The 25776-nt window shown below is 37.9% G+C and overlaps 1 protein-coding gene across 1 annotated transcript; it reads right to left on the bottom strand.

Annotated features, from left to right (window-relative positions):
* Nucleotides 1–6: 6 nt before the first annotated feature.
* On the bottom strand, nucleotides 7–24825 carry LOC107559342 (SH3-containing GRB2-like protein 3-interacting protein 1). The gene is made up of 22 exons (XM_016243126.1): nucleotides 24502–24825; nucleotides 21508–21571; nucleotides 20978–21002; nucleotides 20821–20877; nucleotides 20672–20729; nucleotides 20320–20498; nucleotides 20204–20215; nucleotides 17519–17530; nucleotides 16174–16198; nucleotides 16006–16081; nucleotides 15789–15853; nucleotides 14808–14981; nucleotides 12364–13044; nucleotides 6094–6215; nucleotides 5823–5976; nucleotides 5602–5713; nucleotides 5343–5498; nucleotides 2714–2846; nucleotides 2396–2598; nucleotides 2245–2309; nucleotides 431–595; nucleotides 7–218 (listed from the first exon to the last, which is right to left on the bottom strand). The coding sequence occupies exons 1-22, from the start codon at nucleotides 24509–24511 to the stop codon at nucleotides 196–198; spliced, it is 2571 nt and encodes an 856-aa protein (XP_016098612.1). The 5' UTR covers nucleotides 24512–24825; the 3' UTR covers nucleotides 7–195.
* Between the last annotated feature and the right edge of the window lie 951 nt (nucleotides 24826–25776).

Raw genomic sequence — 25776 nt, 5'->3', positions numbered from 1 at the left:
CACACACACACACACACACACACACACACACACAGAACGCACTGATGATATTCTACACCAGACATTATAAGTGAGATTCTGAGTGCTGTATTTCTGGAGTTTCAATAAAAACATTTTCAAAAGTCTTAGTAGTGCCAAAAGAGCATCCTAACGTCCAACTCACAGTCCATCCTGCAGGTCATCGCTGTGGCCGGGTCAGTTGTCTGCCAGATATTTACCTGTAGAATACAAAAACAGCCCATCTTTATATCAGATTCTGCATAAAAATTAACTTCAGGGTTCGTACAGATACTATAATGAAACATCAGGAATTTCAATAATTTTCCAGGATTACAACTGGACCAGTAGTTAAAATTTTTACTTGCCCTGCCACAAAACAAATAAATGCCCCCCCCTCAAATTCAACTCAAATATTTCTTAAAAGACGTACCTGCAGAAAACCTTTTTTTAACCAGGGAGAGTCTGTAGCCTGAACCTATGAGTTGAAAATCACAGCCAGACAGATTGCTGCCCTCACTGGTGAACTGCACTGCCAGCTGAGATGGTCTGCTGGGGCCCTCGGCTAATTGGAAGCGAGCCAGAAGAGCGCCCACCCCTGACACACAATGACAGGACAACAGATTTATATCCTACCAGAGTGTTTATTTACACAGTACATTTGTTAACATTTGCATTGGCATGTTTACCTTTTGCCTGGTGTAATGAAGTTTGAGCAACTGTAAAAAGTGCATGCATATTTAATGAGGCAAGTACCTAGGCTGTTTATGATTGGTCCTAGCACCACAGTTTGACACTGCATAGAGTGCTGCAGTGATGATGTATTTTTGTAGGCCAACTCGTAAGCGAAAATCACCCCGGTTTTCCTTGACAAAAAACCCAACAGGACTTTACCACTGGCTTTTGGATAAATGCAGAAAATTTGCTCTTGCCTGATATCAACGTAGCAATCACTAAGCTTCTGAAAACTCAACCTATCTTTATTTAAAATCTACAAGGATGTAAAAGATAGTTGATGACATTTAATGTCCCGACAGCCTCTGTAGACCCAGTTAGTCACGTGCTAGGAATCACCTTTTTCAAGAAACGAAAAAAATCATAAAATTTCATGCATGGGTTATAATTGATGTAATGTAAGAATAAAACGTGAAGATATATTTTGAGCTTGTGTTCACCCCAGACCTTATTTCACATTTAAAAAACCCAATGGCTTCAGGACGATGGAACCAGAAGTTCAAAAACGATAACTTGTTTCCTGGTTGTAAGACTCATTCCTGCAGCACTTTTGACACAAATTCATACAAATTCCTGTCCTCTCACAGAATTCCTTCGCCCTCAATGCCTGATCAAAAATTTATATTATTGTGATATCTTGTTCTATCTAAGCAAAAGATCTTTACTTGACCATTTATCACTATTCTTAGCTACTAGGCTAAGAAAACTAAGGTTAATCTGACTTTTTTTTTTACTTTGGTAATGTGATATGTAATTTAAAAGACATTAATTTATAAATAAATACTCAAAAAATGACTGCTTACCTTTTTACCTACACAAAAGAAGATTGGACTGCATGACATTTTTAAAAAATATCTTCTTTTGTGTCCCACAGAAGAAAGAATGTCAAGTTTAGAATGACATGAAGGTGAATAAATGATGACAGAATTTCATTATTTGGGTGAACTATCCTATAAACATAGTGCATAACATACCTTTTGAGATTTGGTTTTAAATTTGAGTTTGATGTGTGTATAAATGTGTTTCATAACTCAAAAGTAGAGCAATACGACAAGAGCATTTCCATTTATTTATTTCAGTTTGCTTTGAGCAAACTGCAGTTGGGAGTGAAAGCAGATGACAAGCCTCTGCAGTGAATGGAGACGTTTCATCCGCTCAGCTTGCAGAAAGAACAGCAACTTGCCAGCACTTGTGCCACCCGAACAGCCTTACATTAATGACCTCAGCATCATATAGCTGCGGTTCAGGTCTTTCAACCAGGGTATTTTTTTTTTACATGATTTCTATAAAAAATTCTAAAATTCCATTCAACGGTGCCATGGAATCATGTATGATAAATAGTGTAATGCAGAAACAGCTATTTGGGCTTTATGAATCCTTTCCTTGAGTAATTTAATTGACTACCATTGGGGCATTCTGCCACATTGTACAGTTGCCAACATGAGCTAAGCATTCTTGCAAAGCTGTTAGAGGGCTTCCTTTCCATTCAGCTACTATCGAAAGAACATTTACCTCCATTTTCAGACCTCTGTGAGAGCTCTGGGATCTTCCATGCTATTTTCTGTGTCTCTGGGTTCCTTTAAATGCAACCAATGGGCAAACATTACAATACATCAGCACACTGCTGTTGATCTGCATTGTGATTTTCTTGACAGATCCTCACCAGGTGGCAGGTGGGAGCATTGCCTGCAGTTTGTGCACGCCGCCGTCCACAGCTGCCACGAAGTGGATTTTGGTGAGTGGTGTGGGTGTGGGCATGGCCTCTATGTTGTATTTATAGTCTATCCTGAGGTCTGTGCTATTGGCATCACCGCGCCAGCTCACCGCAAGGTTCAGCGGAGTGGACTGGATGCCTTGAGTGAACACCTGTAAGCATAAATCTCAAATCTCACACACTACTACAAAAACATCTGAGAGGATGTTACATTTTTATTTTAATTATATAGATACTAACGGATCATGTTCATATTTAAAATCTCACCTGGTACTTCAGCATGTCCACGTTGTAATACGTGGCCTGTGGCTTCTGCTCAGCCACTTTCTTCAGGTGACTCAACAAGCTTGACATATTGACCCAGAACTCTTTCGAATCGCCTGTACGTGGCGTGGTGTCGCTGCAGGGCGAAATTATTAGCAGAATAAATCTCACACAATATTTATACTTGCTGCACACAATATTGTATTCACTAAACACTCAAAAATATTTACTAAAAAATTCATAAAAAGTATAAAAAAAATATAAAAGGGTACATTTGTAAAATGACCACTTTTGTTGTTAATTCGTTAGTTAACAGGCTGACGCAGATTATTTCAAAATGACCAATATATAATTATTCTGCAAATAATTGGCAGTCCAATATATATCAGTCTGTCACTAAACAAGAAACCTTTTGTTTTACATTTACAAAAAATAAAAATAAATTCAGAATTATTGGTCAATAACAGCAATTTAGTGGATGTTTATTTCAATGAACTGGTTTAAAAATGATTAATCGATTGACCTAAGACATTGAAATGAGTTCTCAGAAGTTACTTTATGTGCAGTAAAACAGCCTGAGCATTAAGTTATTGCATCTTATACAGTAGTGTTTTTTCAGTATTATTTAAATACTATTATAGTATTCAATGATAGTTTCAATTAGGGCTGTCAAAATGGTTGAAAAACTTTGTACTTAAATATTATCAAAATTCGAATTATATTCGAATTTAAAATGCATCATTTCAGTTATGGTGAAGAATAGCTTTTGGCTTTTCTTCTGAGGCCACAAGAGGGCGCATCGAGCAAAATATTACTAATGCACGTTTATTCAAAGCATAAGATAACATGACTATCTGTGAAAAAAGTGCATAATGTTTAAAATTATGTTTATAAAACAATTATAATTAATTACGTGGGGAAGTTGTGGCCTAATGGTTAGAGAGTCGGACTCGTAACCCAAAGGTTGCGGGTTTGAGTCTCGTACCGGCAGGGATTGTAGGTGGGGGGAGTGAATGTACAGCGCTCTCTTCCACCTTCAATACCACGACTGAGGTGCCCTTGAGCAAGGCACCAAACCCCCAACTGCTCCCCAGGCGCCGCAGCATAAATGGCTGCCCACTGCTCCAGGTGTGTGTTCACGGTGTGTGTGTGTTCACTGCTGTGTGTGTGGCGCTTAGGATGGGATAAATGCAGAGCACTAATTCTGAGTATGGGTCACCATACTTGGCCACATGTCACGTCACTCACTTAAGTTGCTTAAAAAACTATAAACAAAACAGCATCATGTATGTATGCATAGTTTAATACAAAGGGCGGAAAGCTAATCACACAGAGTACATTTTTCATTTAAAAACATGAGAGGAAGTGACCCGCCATAAAGTCTCGATATATATGCATTAATTTTACATGGCTTTCTAAACATGCGGCTCCTTTGTGCGAGACGTGAGTGCAACGGTGATAGATGTCCCTCTAGAAAATGTGTGAAATATGTGTTCTGTGTGAACGGCTTGGTTTCAGCTTTGATGTAAACAAGATCTTCTCCGCATTGATGTTCTCTTTTCCCGCAATATTTTTAATGAACAACGTAGCAGCGCCGCATCTAGTGGCTTCAACTGGATAGGCTAACAAAAACATTATAATGCAACGACACTTACATCGTCATCACATCTCGTGTGCCACTGATAAGGCTGCCTCCTTAACGCACACCTAAAATTCGAATGCAACGTTTTTGCATTCGAATGTGGATTTTTATTTTAAATTTGACGAATATTCGAAATTCGATTTTTTTTTTGACAGCCCTAGTTTCAATTAGCTTTTATTTTGTTTTCAGTTTAATTTTTTTTCTATTTTGTTATTTTAGTACTTGCAAATATTTCAGTTAGTCACCAAGGCAACATTTTTGAGTTTAATCTAATATTTATATTAGCTTTATTGCAATTAACAAAACAACTTTTAATAGTTTTAGTTAACAGTAACAACCCTGTTATACAGTAGCTATGCTTTTGAATAAATTATATAAACTGTTCCAAATGTTGTGCTGTTTACGGTTCAAATTGCACATATCTGTATCATATTGGTTATTAGCTGATATTACAATGTTTAAATGTATCTGTAGTGTTCATTGGTTGATACATATACAGTATATACTGTATATATATATATATATCAGCTGATATTGGATGTTTAATTTTTCACGCTTATTTTTCCTATTTTCACACTGAGATTACCTTTACTGCCATCTAACACTCACATACCATCAGTTAAATCAGTTAAATACTAATAATTTAATAACACTGGCAAATATGTTTCGCAGATCTCAAAATGAATAGCTATTTCATACAGTACATTATAATGTTGTGTAGCCTAAATTAGCTCGTAGCATTTCGTTTTTTTGTGTTTTAGACAAAATAATGTAGAATTCGTAATACTGACCATGATTAGCATCAGCCATAATCTTAATATCTCAACAACCCTATTTCCGACTTCAACCGCCTCAGTTTTACTCCCAAACAAAATTCTCCTTTACAGTGGGACGATTTACAAACTATTTCTGAAATGGCTTGACTGAATCATTAAAAAGCCCGGTTCAAAAGAACGATTCTCTCACTAGTGGGACAACACTATATATTACCAGCACAGAAGCTGTGGGTTGGGAAGGACCTGCTCCAGCCGATTGTACTGGCTGATGGTGAAGGTCAGCACTGGTGGGTTGGGATGGCTGGAGAAGTGTCTGGTGATCCCTGCTGGGAAAGACAGCACCATCTCACCAGTGATCTTCACCAGACACCTACAACACACAGTAAGACATGAGAGATGATTAAGGACAGTTTCATTCAACTAAATGTGAACTAAATTCAAAAGGTGACTTCAAAATGTGCTCTGTGGCCTACTTAGTGGGATCTGCTCCTTTAAAGTAGGCGCTGATGGTCTCTGTGAAGGCGGCTGCCACTGGTAGAGTGTCCTGGGGTCCCATTGTGAGAGGACTTGGGCCTCTGGAACACGCTGAAATACAGAAGTAGATCTAATATCATGCAAAACTCACACAACTTTCTGAAATTAAGAAGACATTATTCCTCACGCATCATAATCAGCAATAGCTGTTGTGGCCCACCTGATACAGAGAGGTTGAGCTCTCGGCCTAGAGTAGGTGTGGAAGCTGCGCTCAGAGAGGTGACGGAGGAGATGGAGGAGGTGCTCTCAGCTCTGGCCAGAGGAGCAAAGGGTGGAGGACTCCACGAGTGGATGGGGGGACTGAAGGGACGGGCCTGAGGAGAAACAAAAACAACAGCCTGAACCAGACATACTGAAAAGCACTCCTTGTGATTTCATAAGGAGCTCAAATGCTTCACAGGAGTGGAGAAAGTTGACTGATGCAGTCATACCAGATCTGCTAGGCTTGGTTTTCCAGGTGGTAGTTTAGGTCGTGATGATGGTCTTGGTGGTAGAGGTGGGATCGGACTGCCAGCAGACAGGGGAGTGCCGGCACGTGCGGGAGAGGACGGCCCTGAGAACATAAAATCAGATTACTATTATACTGTAAAAAGTGCTAACCTGCAATTGTTACCTTAAAGATTTCAATTCAATTCAAGTTTATTTGTATAGCACTTTTCACGATGCAAATCGTTGCAAAGCAGCTCTACAGAAAATGTAAGTTTCTACATTATATTTAGTAATAGCTTATCAGTGGTGACTATCTCAAGTTGATGTCCATATGTCAGAAATGTACAGTAAAAATCAAGCAGTTAGTTCATGTGAACCCATATTTAACCCATAAGAATGGGTTTTGTTGGTTTAAATTGATGTAAAAAGATTGGTTCAGTGACGCTAAATTATACTTTTGACCAGTTATTTTAGATGTTACTATTTTTAGGTTTTAATTTTTTTTGTGGTGTTATTATTATTGTAATGCAAATGCTAAGATAATAAAATTTTCAACAATCATATAATCAGATAATTCAATTAAGGTTCTTGTTGACTTGTTGAATTCTAAAATGTATAGTTTTATAAATAATAATAAACAATTAAAATAATGGCATTTTATTTATTTTATGTGGATTATTAATAATACTGAATGAGTTTAGAATATTAATAATACTATTCCTTGTTTCAGACGTTCATTAATTTTCACAGAGAAGGCGAAAACTGTAGTATGCTGTAAAGAACCATTTAAATTTAATTAATAATCTAATTTATTTCTCTTTACAAAATGTGATATTGCCATTTTAGGTGCCATTAAGGCAGCAGAACTACCACTGTAAAAACTACAACTTTGGTTAATATGCGCAGTCATAGAAGCAGCTCTGGGTGTCTATTTTTCTGCAGTATTGACAGCCCTTTAGTACAAAGCCCTGCACATGACATGCAAGTAGAAAAAAACAAGATATCATGGTCACAAATAAAAATATGTTCCCATAACTTATCGATTAGTGACCTTGTTTTAATTCAATCGTGACTAAGGCATAACTGAATTAAAACAAGGGAACAAATCAGTAAAATATGGTCACGATTGAATTAAAATAAGGGAATTAATAAAACATGCACTGTAAAAAAATATTAATGCAAATGTAAAAAAAAAAATCTTAGTACTATTTTCCCCTAGCTTTTTCTTGTTTACTCAACTTTTGTAAAATGTTTAGTTGAGTTAACTTAAGATTGTTAGCTTTCTAGAGATGTGCAACAATTCTATAACAAACTTTTTTCCAAGTTGTGGCAACTCAACATTTTTTGTCTGTAGAACTCAAATACTTGAAGTTGATTGAACAAAGAAATGCTATTGGAAATTGGTATTAAGAAATAATGTTACAACTGAAAACCGCAAAAACAGTGTCCAAGTCAAAAACTGATAACACTGACACAATATTAACAAAACATTTATTCAAAAGAGCAATTTTTTTAAAGACAATGTTTTCAAACATTTCACCCAAAAATGATACTTCTCTCATTTATTCCCTTATGTCTCAAACTCATATTTATATATCTTTTGAAACCCTTTTACTTGGCATTGTATGGATGGAAACATACCAGTCTATGAAACTATCTAAAATATCTTTGTGTCCTAATCATATGAGTTTGAGATCAATACATAGAAATGCTATCACCACAACATAAAAATCCTGTAATACCATGCTTTTTAAATTCACAAATATTTAAGCCAAAGCGATTCAACACTGCAATAGTGAAATTAAATACTGCAGTTAAAACCGTTTTACAAAACTCTGCCACTAAATATGAAACATGACTAAACAGTAGCATGTACATGAGAGACACAAACTTTCAAAATCTGAAGGATGGTCTATAAATTAAAAGTGTAGCTATCTGCAAAACACTCAAATGTGTATTTTAGTCCAAAGAGTACCATTAAAGCAGTGGGAAAAGTCAGATGGTCCTCCATTACCACGGTTTCCTTCAGGATGATGCAGAAGTTTAGTCATCTCTTTGTTCTCTGTGAGAGCTCGTCCTCCATGACTTCAAGGATGCCCATTTTCACTCCTCTTTATCAGTGTCCTAAAGGCCCTTTCACACGGGACGCAGCAAGCGGTGGAATTGCCGCGCGGCTGCCGCGTTCTCTTGTAGTGGAAGCGTTTTATGCAGTTGAGGCGGTGGTCGCGTTGCGGTCTCGGAGCAGATGTTGCCATAGTTACAATTGTCAACATCACCTTTGTATTTACTAAAAACTAAATAAAACATAACGGAATTTGTGTTTGTGTCATTCTGCCATTAATTGTTGTAATTATTTACCTTTTTTTTTTTCGTTTGGCACAAGTGAAGTTGTTTTTGATGATTTGCCTAAAGAGCATAGGCCTACCTGTGAGGTCACGATTGAAGTAAAAAATTAGAATGAAATATAATTCTGTCAGTACCACTATTGTCAAAGATGATTGACAATTAGCATACAGTTTGGATTGGCGGTATGGTTCTGTTCTGGGCAAGAACTCCCTGCGCATCCATGCTGCCTAGCATAAGAGGAACAATTAGAGGAACAATAACGCCCCAGGGTAAACAGAACAGAACCAACATAAATGTATTGCAAATATAGTTAAAGTTCAATAATGTTATGTACACATTTTAGAATTAGTCTGATTCAAAGGAGAATCAGAAGGCTGAATCCTGACTGACAGAGGAGGAGCTGGGGATGGAGGAGGGTAAATAGCTATTGAGCAATGCGAAAAACGGCTGATAATACTGAGGGACCTTATATATGAATGCTTAGATAGGTGTCGTATTCCTATAGGTAGATGGGGATCAGCTGAGAGTCAGCTGATGCGAGCTTGACTAACGTGACCTGCCAGAACTAACGCTACGCTTGATTTTTATTTATGTCTCTGTATGAGATTTTAGATAGGTCATACAGTTCTGGGAAATCTATTACACTTAAAACAATCTTCTCCTCTATTTTTCCAATGGCCAGTTCAGCTAAATGTTTACTGATTGGTTGAGACCAACGCGGCTGCTGCTGCCGCTCACAAAAAGATACAATATTTTTATCTTTGGCAGCGCCTGCCGCGAAGCGCCATGCCCGTGGAAGCAGCAGGATATTGGAAGCACAAGCATCGTTTGCGCTCCGCCTCCGCGCCGCCCGTGAAACTGCCCGTGTTTTGCCGCTTTCCGCATGTCTCCCATTGAGAATGAACTAGACACTCGCGACTGCCGCGTACCGTGTGAAAGGGCCTTAAGAAAGAATTATATAATTGTATTGAAAACTGGTTGAGCAAGAGTGTAAATATAAAAATCAAAGCTCAAATACGCTCTTTCAAACAAAACATGGCGCATTTTGTGCTAACCTGATGTAAACACTTGATGAAAACAACCCACAAGCACCTTTATTAAATATAACCACACATTTCATAATTGAATGGTGATCAACGAAAATATGAGAAGAACAAAATTTGGAAACCTACCAAATAAATCTTGAAGATTCCGTTCCCTGAGGGTCCCCATAGAGCCATGTTGTGTCTGTGATGGGCTGTGTTGCCTGTAGGAGGGAAACAAATATATAGTTTACATCTGTATGATTCCTTACAAAAATACTGAAAATGTATTAGGGATGGGCAAAGGGTCAGAAATGGAGGAGTGCTTGGGGCAACAATTCCACAAAAACTGACTGTAAAAAGCTTGAAAAATTGTACTGTAGGGACAAAAAAAAACAAGTAGTAAATTTATGAGAAAACAAAACTCAAGTAGACAAAATAACTGTCAATGAAAGTGTATAACCGCTATTTCCAAGGGATTCATAAGCATAGGAATTATACTGGCTTGTTAAAATTGTTCAGCATAATTCTCATTTCACTTTTTTGGTCTACTGAATACAAACTCAACTTGTTCAACAACAAACAAAAGCACTGGAGGAATAAAACGCAGAAAAACAGATCATGTCTTGGCAGAAAATTACCAGTACATTTTCCATTAAATTTACAGACATTTCTTTCAACCCTAAAACACTGCATGCAATGCGAAATTCAAAACACAGGTAAAAATAAAAAATTAATAAAAAATTGAAAAAAACTGAAAATTGTCTGAAAGTTTTCTTCAATACAAACATTGTGAAAATCAGGGATGGGCAAAGGGTCAGAAATGGAGGAGTGCTTGGGGCAACAATTCCACAAAAACTGACTGTAAAAAGCTTGAAAAATTGTACTGTAGGGACAAAAAAAAACAAGTAGTAAATTTATGAGAAAACAAAACTCAAGTAGACAAAATAACTGTCAATGAAAGTGTATAACCGCTATTTCCAAGGGATTCATAAGCATAGGAATTATACTGGCTTGTTAAAATTGTTCAGCATAATTCTCATTTCACTTTTTTGGTCTACTGAATACAAACTCAACTTGTTCAACAACAAACAAAAGCACTGGAGGAATAAAACGCAGAAAAACAGATCATGTCTTGGCAGAAAATTACCAGTACTTTCTTTCAACCCTAAAACACTGCATGCAATGCGGAATTCAAAACACAGGTAAAACACTTGTGCAAAAAAAATTAATAAAAAATTGAAAAAAACTTGTCTGAAAGTTTTCTTCAATACAAACATTGTGAAAATCACACAGGTCACAGTTAAATATAGCATGCACTGCCCTTTTATCAGAATTTATGTGGACCCCAAGTCGTTTTTTAACGCACCTGGTTTATTGAAAGTGCAGAAGAATCAGGGTACAGGCACAAGGGTACACCCAATGCTTGAGCCTGTAGTGTTTCAGCAGCAGATTTTGACTGGCGCCGGTGTGTTTCTAGTACCTGTAATGAATTAAGTGTGCTCTCAGGATCTGCATAATGAAATACACAAATGTGAATTATCAGGTTAATAAAATGCAAATGAATGCACAGACTTTAAAACGTTAGGCATCATACACTTCCCGACTCTGTAAATAGTCACAGAAGAAACACTGGCCATCACTAAACAACTGAGGATCACAAACTACCAGACTTACAAGATGTTCCGATCACAAACTCCCGCAGAAACATGCGCCTTGTTGCTAGGAGACGCATGAAAAATGAAAACAGTACGTGTTCTAAAATCGGCTCAAAATATCAAACGTGTTTGATCTCCTCCGACTGGATGGAACAGAAATCTGAATCTAAAAAAATCGTATGTGACCATAAACTACACGTAAATATGCACGATTTCCAAACTCAACTTAATTGTGCAGCAAAATCCATTGCAACAAAAGACAAAAACTTAGTTATTTCATATAAAAGGATTAAAATACAGCTTACAAAAAAAATGTAACGTTAGTGGTGTTTTTCTTCTTCTAAATAACCAATATCAACTAAGTTAACTGGGGAAAAGTGTGACTTTAAGAAAAAACAACGATCATTAAAAACCAAAGAAGCACACTTACCATAAAAACATTCCTCTGGATTATTGCCACGTGCTCTTCTTTCATAAACACTCTTCTTCGGCCGCTTGCTGAACACTTGTCTCTCCCGCGTTGAAAAGTTTGAAGCCTTGAAAAGTTTACGTTGACGTACTATACGCAACCAGCACGTACTGAGGGCGTGGTTTAGCGCGCGAGAGAAAATAACGCCGTCATCAGAAAACATCCTGATAATATTTTTTAAATGTACGGTTTATTTAAAAATAACAATTCATTAGAACAGTCCATACGAGCTAATTGTGTTCTGAACTAGTGAGATGAACGCATAGACATTTTCTAATAAAGTGTACAGAATTATTATTGTTCTTGTTGTTATTGTACAATATTAATTTAATTATACATTAGAGCGTTTAATTTCTTTTAAAAATCACTAAACAACCATTTTTCTTCATTGTCCTGAAGTAAACAAACGTTTACATTTTATTCCAAAAATTAGCATTCGTTTTTTACTATATGGGTGGGCAGTCATAAATGAGATTCCCTTTTTTATAAGTTGAATTTGGCAAAGTTGGCAGAGGTTATTTTGGATGAACTTGCAAAGTGCTGTTCACAAAACTCATCTTTTTAAGTTTATGGGGGAAAAAACTTGGTTTAAGCTGAATAAGTGTATTAAACTTAGTTGTACTGACTTTTTCATTGATTTCATTGGTTATGCACATTCTACAAAATATGTTCAACAGAAGAAACTCACACAGGTTTGGAACTTGAGGGTGAGTAAATGATGACAAGAATTTTCAATTTTGGGCGAACTATACCTTTAAGTAAGAACATAAAACTCACCACTGCCAGGCCCTGGGGAGCCCATCACACTCCTGTAAGTAGGAGGTGGAAGTGGAGGTGGAGTTCCTCTGAAGCTTCCTGCTGTGAGGTCTTTGGGTGACGTGCCAAACACAGCAATCTCGTCCCTCATGCCCACCAGGTCAGGGGTTCTTCTGCTGTCATCTTTCAAGGCAAGAGGGGAAGGTATGGCTCCATGTGGAGGGTGGTCTGCTGGCAGGAAGGGCAGTCCAGGGCTGGCAGGGGTGACGGGGGACTCTTGGGCGAGCTCTGACTCTGGGAGCTGAAAGCAGCAGGGAAGGTCCAGGGGACTCAGAGGAGAGTCTGAGGGCGGTGGTGGTGGAGGTGAATCTGGAGGTGGGATGGAGAGGAGTGGGGGAGGGGGCGAGACGGGTGGCGGCAGGTTGAGAGGCGAGGTCGGGGGCGAGTCCGCAGGGGAAGAGGACAGAGGTGGGGAAGGGGCGGGTTCATCTGGCGGAGGAGGTCTGGCGGGAGAGCCTTCGCTGAAGCTCACCCAGCTGCACTGCACCACATCTGATCCAGACCTGGGCGTCTCAACAGGCCCAAAAACACTGTCCAAGTCAGGCATGGACGCACGCCCTCTGGATGGGTCAGATAATGGGGCATCCTGACAGGCCGAAGCAGATCCATCTCCTCTGACACTAGGAACCACACTATAATAACCTGCTCAGACAGAACGACAACGAGCTGTCAAATACTCTTCCATCTTTCACCACTACAAACTAAGGGTGTGTGATATTTATTGTCAAAATTCAATATTCAAAGCGTGTTTTTCCCCCCCAAAGATATCAGCATGATTGCAAATATGATATTGATTTTATACAGTTCAACAAGTCAATATTGAGAGTTACATTTTACACAATATTGTCTGTTTTTGCTCAGCAATGAAAATATTTTCGAACAACGATGCAGTGTGTATCTGAGCAACACAGTGGTGTTTCGTTCCTGAACGAATCAGTGGTTTTAAACAAATCAGTGATTTTGTTGCTTCGTTGCTGAATGAGTCAGCCATTTGAACAAATCGGTTGAATGAATGACTCAATGACTCACTCATTGAGACAGTGACTTTGCACCACCTACTGGCAATTTAAGTTTCAAATTTAAAGTAATATTTATTTAAAAAAAATATATAATTTCAACAATTTCAATATTTAAGCAATTATTTTTTTTAATATTATTCTCATAGCATTATCTATACAATTGTAATTGGAGTGTAAATAGATCTAAATAGTTTCTTTGCCACTCCTGGAATGCAAAAATGGATTTTTGCCAATACTGATTTAATTTCATAATTATTCTAGCTAAATTTATTGATTTAAATGTAAGAATTTGACATAAAAGATGATCAATCAATTCAATAGTAAGGTTAGAAAAAAATTGGCCTTATCCTTATTGGATAAAAATGTCCCTGGAAATCACTTTAAAGGTGGGGTAAGCGATTTTTCAAAAATGCTTTAGAAAACTGATTCGGACCGACTAGCAAAACAAACTTGTCGCCAATCAGCAGTAAGGGGCGTGTCTACTCATGATGTGGAGGAGAGAGCGTTCGGTTCGAGCCGAGCGACAGAAAGATAGAGATGGCAGATAAAAAAACAAGAGGAAAACGTCTGCGGATCGGACGCTGAGGTTGCTTTGTTTCTTCTCGATAGGTGAGTAACACCGTGTCTGCGCCGCAACAGCTAAAGTCTGTCTAGTACACTGGACGTGACAAAGCGACCGTTGAAAATCATTAGAAATTTGTGTCAATACGTCATGAATAGAACACAGCAGCAGCTTTCTGTCGGGGATCTGTCATGTCGTGTCGCGCCGCATCCAGTGTAGACCATAGATATGTATCACTGACAGCATCACTGATTATAATGAGTTCCATACCACAGTATAAATAGTTTACATTATGATTATTAAAATATCATACAGACGCTAACATCTATGTACAGTGTACTTTAATGCAGTGCTGTTATTGCTAACTAAAACAAAAAATATTTTAAAACATTTCTGTTGACTGAAATAAAGCAGAAATAAAAAAACAAAATAAAAAAAACAAGCTAAACCGAAATTAGACATGTTGGCTCTAACTAACATAAGTTTAAGTACTAAACTTACAAACTGAAATAAAACTACAATAAAAATAAATGTAACTATTTGGAAGTATTTTTTATAAAACAAAACTAATAAAAATGACAAAAGCATAAAAAAATGCCCTTATGTATACCAATTTACATTGCTAATCAATGAATAAAATCAGTAATAATTGTAAATTAAAGTGAATTCTTTTTGTGTGACCAGTTCAAAGCACAAAGTGTTAATACATGTGATTTTTTTCTGGTTAATTTTGTAGATCTAGTCACACTCTGAAGTGAGCAGTGAAATGTGATGCTTTGTAGGATTCAGGCCCTTTCATAAGAAACTATTTTAGCATTTGCCACCATTGTGTGTTTTATTGGCGCCTTCACTGGGGCAGTTCTGAAGCTTCAAACTGGCATTATCAAAAAACATTTTGGACATTTGACATGCAGTACCTCCAGTGGGCAGAGATCTGCTCAGAACACAGGAGGAGAGAGAAGTGGACTGACACCAGAGCTCCGGCTCAACCGAGAACACTGTCATTAAAATTCATGAAAGAAATACCCATCAATACAAACCTTATGAATCACAGTAATGCATGACATGGAAGAACAATTCTTTAAAGGGTTAGTTCACCCAAAAATGAAAATTCTGTCATTAATTACTCACCCTCATGTCGTTCTAAACCCGTAAGACCTCCGTTCATCTTCGAAACACAAATTAAGATATTTTTGATGAATTCTGAGAGCTCTCTGACCCTCCCATAGACAGCAATATAATTACCACGGTCAAGGTCCAGAAACATAGCAAAGAGATCGGTAAAATAATCCATGTGACATCAGGGGTTCAACTGTAAATTTACGAAGCTCCGAGAATACTTTTTGTACGCAAAACAAATCCGCCTGACGCAGCTGACACAGAATAGCATACGCCGTTTATGTTCAGTGGATATTCTCCAAAATGGCACCAGGGTGACGCGGAGGAAACAAATTGTTGATTAAAGTCATTATTTTTGTTTTCTTCATGTACAAAAAATATTCTCGTAGCTTCGTAAAATTACGGTTGATCCCCTGATGTCACATGGATTATTTTACCGATCTCCTTGCTACGTTTCTGGACCTTGATCGTGGTAATTACATTGCTGTCTATGGGAGGGTCAGAGAGCTCTCAGAATTCATCTCAAATATCTTAATTTGTGTTCCGAAGATGAACTAACCCTTTAAATTAAATTTCAATTACATTTTTTTCTAAAACTTCTCATAAAATCTTGATCTTGTAACCCACTAATCACATTTTGACAAAGTAACTCATCAGTGTTCGGTTATTTAGCAATATTGTTTTACCTTCTGAGTTGTGTGCTTCAAAACTGGTCTCAAATGGCGAGCCGAAGAACACTGTTGTTTTTTCTCTTTTTATGAAACAGAAGGAAAATACAAGGTCAAAACATACCAAGAGTATACAGGCAATGCAATGTAGTAATGTAATTCAATTGAGAATGAGTAATTCAATAGTGAGCAGAAGCACAAACTGTTCCATGAGGGTCTGAGATGGTGTACTAACCTGGGCGGGTCTGAACCGGGTCCTGGAGTTGTCGTGGGTGTTGGAGTAGATCGTCGTGGTCTGGCAATCTCCTCACCTGGAATATGCAAAGTGAAAATGACCTCTATGATCTACAAACTGGAGTGATCTGAATACACAGGAAGTCAATATTTCCAAATAAACACTCACTTGACAGGTTTCGTTTCATCTGGCACTGGAACAAAGGTCACAAAAGAAGATAATGCCAATAACAAAGACATTTCAAAGACTTATATTAACTGACATGATGGGATAGAAACCCTCTTTCTTTGACATTCACACATGCATTACTATAAAACATGTTCCAAAAATTAAACTCCTACAAGAAAGACATCTTTTTGAAAGACATCTTTCAAAGCTTTTGAAAGACATCTCTTATGTTCATCAAGGCTGCATTTATTTGATCAAAAATACAGTAAAAACTGTAATATTGTGAAATATTATTTCAATTCAAAGTAACTGGTTTCTATTTTAATATATTGTAAAATGTAATTTATTTCTGTGATGCAAAGTTGCATTTTCAGCATCATTACTCCAGTCTTCAGTGTCACATGATCCTTCAGAAATCATTCTATGCTGATTTTCTGCTCAAGACACATTTATTATTATCAATGTTGAAAACAGTGGTTCTGGTTCATATTTTTATAGAAACTGCGATACATTTATCTTTACTGTCACTTTTGATCAAATTAAAGGATTAGTTCACTTCTGAATTACAATTTCCTCACCCTCATGTCATCCAAGATCATGTCTTCCTTTCTTCAGTCGAAAATAAATTAAGGTTTTTGAAGAAAACATTCCAGGGTTTTTCTCTATCCCCTAACTGTCATGAACCAGTGTTGTGCCGAATTCTGCACCCCTGCCAGATTATGCACCCCCCCGTTGAAGTCGCCACTTGATTGCCTAATCCCAACCCCACCCCCACACCTACACCTACCAATACTAGAGAGTGCATAATTTGGCAGGGTGCAAATCTGGGCACTACACCGGAATGCAGAGTTCACGCAGAATTAGACAAGACAAGCGTTTGAGGTTAAAAAGTAAATAAATTGTAAAAAAAAAAATCATGAATAATTTGTTAAAACATGAAAGAGTCAAAAACAGTACAACTACTATTATAAAACTAAATTCTGAGAGATATCAGGCAGAGGGTATTATTTGGCACCTGGACATTGATTTCCATTAGTTCCATTTATCACAACTGATGAGTGACAAACATCCTCAGCTAATGGAAAACATCCAGGTGCCAACGCTGGAACATTCACATCTCACATGCTGAAGCTGCAGATGATATCAAGAATCTAATGATTCACTCATACTGATCCATGAGGGTATCAAGCTGTCAGTACAGCAGTAACACAGCATGAAGCATCATCACAATGAAAGGTTTAGCCAAACAAAGGCTCTAGCCCTACTGTGCATGGGATAGCAGCGTCAGTATCACACACAATACATTTTTGTTGTAGTTTTTGACATTTACAAAATCCACACTTACTGGACTTCGCCTCTGAGATCAGCAAAAAAGGAGAAAGAACAGACCTGGTCAGAGAGCGAGTGACAGATCAGACAGATATTAACAAAAAATAAATAAATTAAAATAAATGATTGTCTGTGATGGATCTTTCCTCAACTACGGCACACAGACCAAACCAACCACACATGAAACTTGACAACACATTCTCGGGGAAGTCGTGGCCTAATGGTTAGAGAGTCGGACTCGTAACTCAAAGGTTGTGGGTTTGAGTCTCGTACCGGCAGGGATTGTAGGTGGGGGGAGTGAATGTACAGCGCTCTCTCCCACCTTCAATACCACGACTGAGGTGCCCTTGAGCAAGGCATCCAACCCCCAACTGCTCCCCGGGCGCCGCACTGCTCTGGGTGTGTGTTCACTGCTGTGTGTGTGTGTGCACTTTGGATGGGTTAATGCAGAGCACTAATTCCAAGTAAATTTATTTGATATTAAAAAGTTAAATAAAAACTGAGATGTAGAAGCATACTTCTGCATTATACATGATGCATAAATGCATTATAAATGTGTAACTCAAAGAGTACAACAAGCCAATAGCAATAGCATGGTTATGGGTTTGTATAAATTTAATGCAATATACTGTAAGCTGCTTTGGATAAATGTGTCTGCAAAATCCATGAATGTAAATGTACATAAAGCCAGTACTTCAAATAACATAAATAAGTTCTGTTTAAAAAAACATTTATGATTGACGCATATCTCTCTCAGTATTTATTCAAACATAGCTGTAGCGATGCTGTACCAATATTAAAATTCTGACTGATACTGTTAAGACGAGATTATTTTCACGTTATGGCCAATAACCAATATTCAATACTATTTTGTCTAAATATCTTTAAAATAAATAAATAAAAATAATAGTACAATTGTACAAGGCATCAGAGAATAAAACTGTATGAAAAAAGATATAATGCACTATCATTCAAAATTTTGGGCTCAGTAAAATTGTTTTGATAATATTTTTATTCAGCAATGATGCATTAAGTTGATCAAATGTGACTGTAAAATCTTTTTATAATGTTAGACAAATAAAATAAAAAATATGCATCACGGATTCCATAAAAAATTAAGCAACACAACTATAATAACAAGAAATGTTTCTTGAACAGCAAATCAGCATATTACAATGATTTCTGAAGGATCAAGTAAATTTAGCTTTGCCATCACAGGACTAAATTACTGTGACGAGAGGGGTGGAGCCGAGAGCCGTGGGAACGGAGCGAGGCCGGTGGAGTAATTGATAACGAGCGACACCTGCACCACTCACCGGTCTCGAGTCTCACGGAGGAGCTCCGGAAGGATAAAAGGAGGAGTAACGACAGTGTCGGACGAGAGAGGACCAGGCCTGGATTTTATTTTGTGTTTTGGTTTTGTTTGTGCGCGATAGTCGTCCGCGAGGTGCTATCGCGCTATTTTGTGTTTGTTTATTTTATTAAAGATTTCTTTTGAGTGTTCGCCAGTTCCCGCCTCCTTCTTCCCGACTTACGAACTTTGTTACAATTACATTTTAAAATACATTAAAATAGAAAACAGGTATTTTAAATTTTAATAAAATGTCATAATAATATAATAAAAATACAATTAAAATCGGTATTACTTTTCACTCTATTGTTGATCACATGAATGCAGCCTTGGTGAGCTTAAGAGAATTTCTTTTAAAAACATGAAAAAAATCTTACCGACCATAAACTTTTGAACAGTACTGTATATATGTGTGTGAAAAACAGATGCTAGCATTAGACGAGGGCAAATATATTTTAAATGTACAAGTAGTGGATATAAATATGCACAATTATATATCCAATATCGACCGACACCAATAAAACATTTTAAATATATAAATAAATAAATAATCATTGATATATCATGTATCCCTACATTTTGAACTAGGCTTAAGTTTAGTTTGCTTAAGCATTTCAGATTCACTTCAAGCGTTGCTGATGATTAAATCAATCTGACTGAATTTCCATTTGTTCTAGTAATCACCTTAAAGTGCCCCTATTATGTCAATTCTAAGGTTCCTAATATTGTTTTAAGCGTCTCCTGCAATAGGTTTACATGCATGCAAGGTCAAAAAATACTTTCATTTTCTCAAAATATGCATTTAATTTCACCTCATTTTCCAACGATTCGTTCGAAGCAGTTCTAAGATTCAGTCTCTCTAAACCCCTCCTTTCCGTGAGCCTACTCTGCTCTGATTGGTCAGATGGCCCAGTCTGTTGTGATTGGTCTACCGCGTACAGCGCGTGTCGGAAACCATACGCCCATTGCACATAGGTGGGCATTATGCAAATGTATTACCCCGTGTCGTGTAGCCGTCACGGAAGTGGGATTCGATTTCCTGACGACTCGTTTAGGCTGTTCAGAGTCGATTCTTTCTTTTGGGAGACAGTAACTTTATTTATTGTGCACTTTCGGCTTTACAAATTTGCTGATCGTTTACATTCACATACAGCTACATTACACACTGCATGAAAGGCTATATACGAAATGGCACGATAGGGGCACTTTAAATGGATCTGCCATTTGCTGTTACGATCCTAAGAGCTAAGACACGTAAACTAAACTAAGGCAAACCATGAATGTGACAGATATTATACAATTCTAACTACATCTTTAATGGTCTAAGGAAGTATAAAAACACTTGCTTACCGGACTCTTTCTCTGTGTGAGGAAACAAACGCAAGAAAAGAGGAAATCATCTCAGTATTTTAATGTGAATATTACTATGGGACATCAACACTGTAAAGCATAACTGCGAGACTAACCAGAGGAGAAGGAGAGATCGCCAGCGTCCCCACTGAGGCCTTCAGCTCATCCATAGCAGACACAGTGCTGTTTCCACTGTTTGATGTCAACGGCTTGATTTTGATCTTGAATTTCTTCCCATGCTCCTCCTCTCCCTCTGACTCACTGGAGGAGAATAACATCTTGACTTTTGGAGCTGGTGAGACTTGTTAAAGAAATTCGTTTCACAAGGAGGAGTACATGGCTAAATACTACACAAAAGGCCTTGAAATGACTCGTCCCATCGCCATAGTTTTTAGTCTTTTTTAACAAATGAAATGTCAGAAAAGATAAGAAACAGTGCAGAGCAATATGCAAGCATAGACTGGATATCTCCCCCTTGTTCTCCAGGTTTAACGCTGTAACCCTCATCATCCACATCCGGAGAGTTCTGTTACAGAACAGACAAACACATGGGGCATTACATTCACAGGAACTGTAAAAACAGTAGGAAAAATGAGCATTCAGAGAGATTTACTTACATATCGATCCCAGTCAATCTCACCGTAGTATCCATTAGGTGCACCATTGGCTTTTTTCTAAGAATGAAACATGTGGGACGAGACATTGTAAGAACAACAACTATGATATATTATTTCACAACAAAGCCTTCACTGACGTGGATTATGCTGTACTCACAGATTTGTCTTTGTCTGGTGATCCACTGAAAGAAATGAAAGAAATTGTTCAGATTTCAGGCATAAGACTGAATGATAAGTATACACAACATACTTGGGGCATAAAGATAATATAATGTGACTATATGACTCCTGACAGAGTTTACTATATGCATTATGAATATACATGCAAAACATGTATATGCATATATACATGCAAAATGAATATACATTTTTGTGCTTATGTCAAGCTTGAAAATATGCTGTTGTGTAGAAACACTCGTGGTCCAAATAAGCCGCAAAATGGACCAGACTTTATATTAACAGTCAAAGACTGGCTCTTCTACTACTGCACATTTGACAAAATTACTCTAAGCCAATTCTTAGCAATGCATAATCATTATAGCAAGCACAATTCACTCAAATCACAATAAACTAGGTTGTGCCAAGGCACCCATTTCTACACATGCACCAGTGAGCAAATCAGAAAATCCTTTAGAGATCTGTGTAGAGCTGATGTCCATGGTCACATCACAGACTGTTCTTACTCACGTGGAGTCACTGTCCTTTTCTTTCTTCCGTATCCCGAAGGCCTTTCGGGTACGCTTTTTCAGTCCTGTTAAAAGTCATGGTTGTCATCAGGAACAAAATAATACACAGTTCCTCTATAGTGCAACATATATATTCAGAGTTCTGGCATGAAACTCTAGATGGCGCAGTCCGATAGGTCTAACTCAATCTGACCTAATGACATCATCATCACATGGCACAGCTGATTGGTTCTCTCCTGTATCGGTAGCCAATGAGCTCGCTGCTCAATATTCAAATATATGATTAGTGCTTGCAGTAGCAGTTGCAGCTTGCTTCAGAAACCCTCCACCTTCCCCAGCTCCACCTGTATAGATCTGCTACGAGGTGATTCATGTACACTATATGGGGGTTATTTCATGTATGTTATATTTGCAGCAGCAATATTTCTTACATGCTCACAGCAGCATGTTGTGGATGTATTGGGAGTAGCAAGTCTCGGTACTTACTCTGCCGCAGCAGCAGCAGAGTAGCAGATCCAAGACCAAATGCATTAACATTGTCGTGTATATTACCATGCCAGTTTTCATGACAGAAATAAAGGTCGGGACGATTTTATTTATTTTTTTTGAAAGAAGAGCTAACCAAGGCAGTTAAACGGTAATACTGCGAAATATTTTACATTCATTCATTTTTAAAATAACTGTTATAACCAATTATACAAGAATTTGCTAAATGTAGTTGCAAAATGTTTTTAGATAATGTAAATATCACGCTGCTGCCACTGCATGTCATCAACTACCCAAACACAAAGCAATAGGTTAAACAGTAGACAGCAACATTCACTAGCATCTGAAAAAACAAACTTAGAATTCAGTTACCAGGGGAGTGACATTTCCCATAAATATTTCAACATCTGCAACTAAAAAATGCAAAACATTTTTTCCCCAAGACCTCATTCTAAGTGCACTGAATTAAATACAGATTTTTTTTCAAATATATATATATATATGCGCTGTAAGATATACACATTTTTTTTTAAATATATATATATATATATATATATATATATATATATATATATATTTGCATCAAGGCAGCATTACTCTACACTGGGATTCAAAGCACATGTTCAACCTGGATGACCAAATCTGCAATGAGGCCATGCAGTCATTTTAATGATGGAAGGGTGTCAGCAGCAACAAATGTGCAAGATCTAATGCTTATTTTTCTATATTTTCTCTATCTTCTAGTTTACTTTTATGCAGAAACAAGAGCCCCTAAGAACTGGCACCATGGTCGATATTAACAGATAAGGCACAAGAATTTATAGCCTGGAGATCTTGGCATACGGGACCGCTTGAGGGGCTCAGTGCCAGTATAAAAGCCTTTAGTTGTGTGGGTTCACCCATCATGCCTCTAGTCTAAAAGACCTCTAGGGAAAAGCTGACATTTCCTTCTTCGCTTGGTTAAACGTGAAGCAATTAAGTCGAGTTACTACAAAACAAATATGAGGAGATGAAACTGCGTGCAGCTTGCTCACTACCTTAAACAAATGAATCTAAGATGCCACTTAATAAGGACAGTTTTGTAAGATTGGATTCAAGGAATAGTTCACCCACTAACATAATGTCATTACACACCCTTGTGTCATTCAAATCAAAACTATTACTTTTTTCTTCCGTAGAACACAAAAGGAGAAATTTTGAGGAATGTACTGGCTGCTCTTTCTGATTATTGATTGCACTGACAATCAATGTGGATTGGAGCATTCAAGATTCAAAAAAGGACACAAACACATCATAATGGTGGTCCATACTACACTACATTCAAATTCACTACATTCAAAATTTGTGGGCAAACAGGCATTTCTAACCAATATGAACCTGATCACCAGTGAACTCGGTTTTATTTAAACTTGCTTATCTAAAAAAAAAAAAAAACTGATTCAGACTGGTTTTGAGAACAGTACACTAAAAAATGCTGGGTTAAAAATAACCCAGCGCTGGGTTAAAAAGGGACAAACACAGCTATTGGGTTGTTTTGACCCAGCAGTTGGGTTCAAAACAACCCAACCGCTGGTTCAAAACAACCCAACCGCTGGTTCAAAACAACCCAACCTCTGGGTCAATGGGTCAAAACAACCCAATAGCTGGGTTTGTCCCTTTTTAACCCAGCGCTGGGTTATATTTAACCCAGCATTTTTTAGAGTGTATCAACTATTTCATTCAAGATCCTACGTTGGTGTTTAACAAAACCTTAAAACCATAAATAAAATAATTCAAAAGATTCTACTTTTTTTTTTGAAAGAAGTCTCTTTGCTCACCAAGTCTACACTTATTTGAAAACAGTAAAAACAGTAACATTATGAAATATTAAAGTTTAAAAGAACTGATTTAGCTGAATTTTCAGCATTATTACTCCAGTCTTCAGTGTCACAAGATCCTTTAGAAATCATTTCTAATATGCTGATTTGATGCTCAAGAAACATTTATTATTACTATCAATGTTGAAAACAGTTCTATTCTTCAGAATTTCCAACAATTTTCCAGGAAAAAAAATAAAAATAAGAATCACACAGGTTTGGAACTACACGAGGATGAATAGATGATGACAAAATGTACATTTTTGGGTGATCTATTCCTTTAAATTAGAGGAAATAAATCAATGCATGAAGTGACCTGTAAGATCGTGAGGGTGGGACTGTGGACCACAGAGCAAGGCGCACACACATGCACGCATCCCGATGGCATGGCAGATTTATTTTGTGCACGTGTAAATCTAGCCCACAGAAAACCCTAAATTTAAATGTGCCATCATGATGTTTGTGTGTGTCACGGTGCAAACACACATGCCCACTGGTCATACAACGTGAGACACATAATCCTTCACCTCTTTCAAGGAGACAGACACCAAAACAAGCACAGTACAGTACAGCCGGCTAGGGAATATTAGCACGCTAATAAATAATATCAACGGACAAGCGATTAATTTAAGGGCCCAAAGTGGATTTTTTACCTTGCATCATGGTTGCAGCACTTCATTCCTCGGTTTCACGCGAACAAACAAACTGACACGAGATACAGCAGTGATCCGGTAGCCGGTCGTTAAAGGAAAGACTCATACTGTCCAGCCTCTCGGGTTTCCCGGTAACCGGTGGATTAGGCCCCTGGCACCGCCGCATCAGCAGCATCCACACACGCCATCATCACAGAGGGGATGCTGAGGACAGCCGATGAACGGAGAATGTGAGAGAGAGAGAGAGTGTGGGAGGGTCGCGTAATTACGAACCGTACTATGGCGGAGGCTTTACTCATGAATATTAATAAGGTCATGTCGACGTAGGTTGGTAACCTTCCAGGACCGTCCAGTCAGGTAACGAATTCATATTCATGAGCCGATTCACTAGCGTTCTACGCCACTTTGTCAGCAAATCAGGTAGGGCTACGTCACGTTGCGTAATTAATATTCATGACTAAACCACGCCGTAGTAGGGTTCGTACATTCATTCACAAGCGGGATAAGAGGGTGAACGGACTCTGGCCTGATCCTGAGAACGATATTTATATGATGAAGTGCTGGTGGACCAAATCTGAGGCCACTCGTGAAAATAGTAAAGTTGAGCATTTTCCTCAATTTTATTTTCTAATTATATTTTCAATATAACAGTTTGGATACATGGATATTATTTCTTCATTCACCTTATACTGTGAAAAAATACTGTAGGCTACTTTGATGTCATAATCTTTGAAATGTTTTGCTGAAAATGTACTCGCCTTTAGGCCATCCAAGATGTAGATGAGTTTGTTTCTTCATTGGAACAGATTTGGAGAAATTTAGCATTATGTCCAAGCGGCAACCTTCTGGTCTCTCTGGTGAAGCCAACACGGAAGTGACTAAAACTGCAATTCATCGACTGGCCGCTAGAGGCTGGCTCCAAAAGGGAGTCAATCCCATAGACTCCTCATGTTAAAATGCCCAAATTTACAGCAGAAAAAAATGTTTACAGCCTAGTTCAAACAATTATTTTGGTCTATATAGCTAATTTTGCCCTTCATGACAACTGTGGGGGGGGGATTTTTTTATAACTCATCCGTTTAAATTATATTAAGCCTTACAGTTCTGCATAATTAAGGGCGTGGCCACTTGAGTGGCAGGTGGATTGCCGCTGCTGTCACTGGCGTCAAACTAGGTGGGCGTGGCTTCAGCAACCAGCTCCCGCCTCTTTGCCCATTTTCGATTATCCGGGAGTGACGCGCGGCCAAGATGGCGACGGCCGGCTCCGCCCACTTT

This window comes from Sinocyclocheilus grahami, unplaced genomic scaffold (assembly GCF_001515645.1).
Source record: "Sinocyclocheilus grahami isolate Dianchi unplaced genomic scaffold, SAMN03320097.WGS_v1.1 scaffold682.1, whole genome shotgun sequence".
NCBI lineage: Eukaryota > Metazoa > Chordata > Actinopteri > Cypriniformes > Cyprinidae > Sinocyclocheilus > Sinocyclocheilus grahami.
Note: the sequence above shows the minus strand (reverse complement) of the source record. Positions and strands in the feature narration are given on the sequence as shown.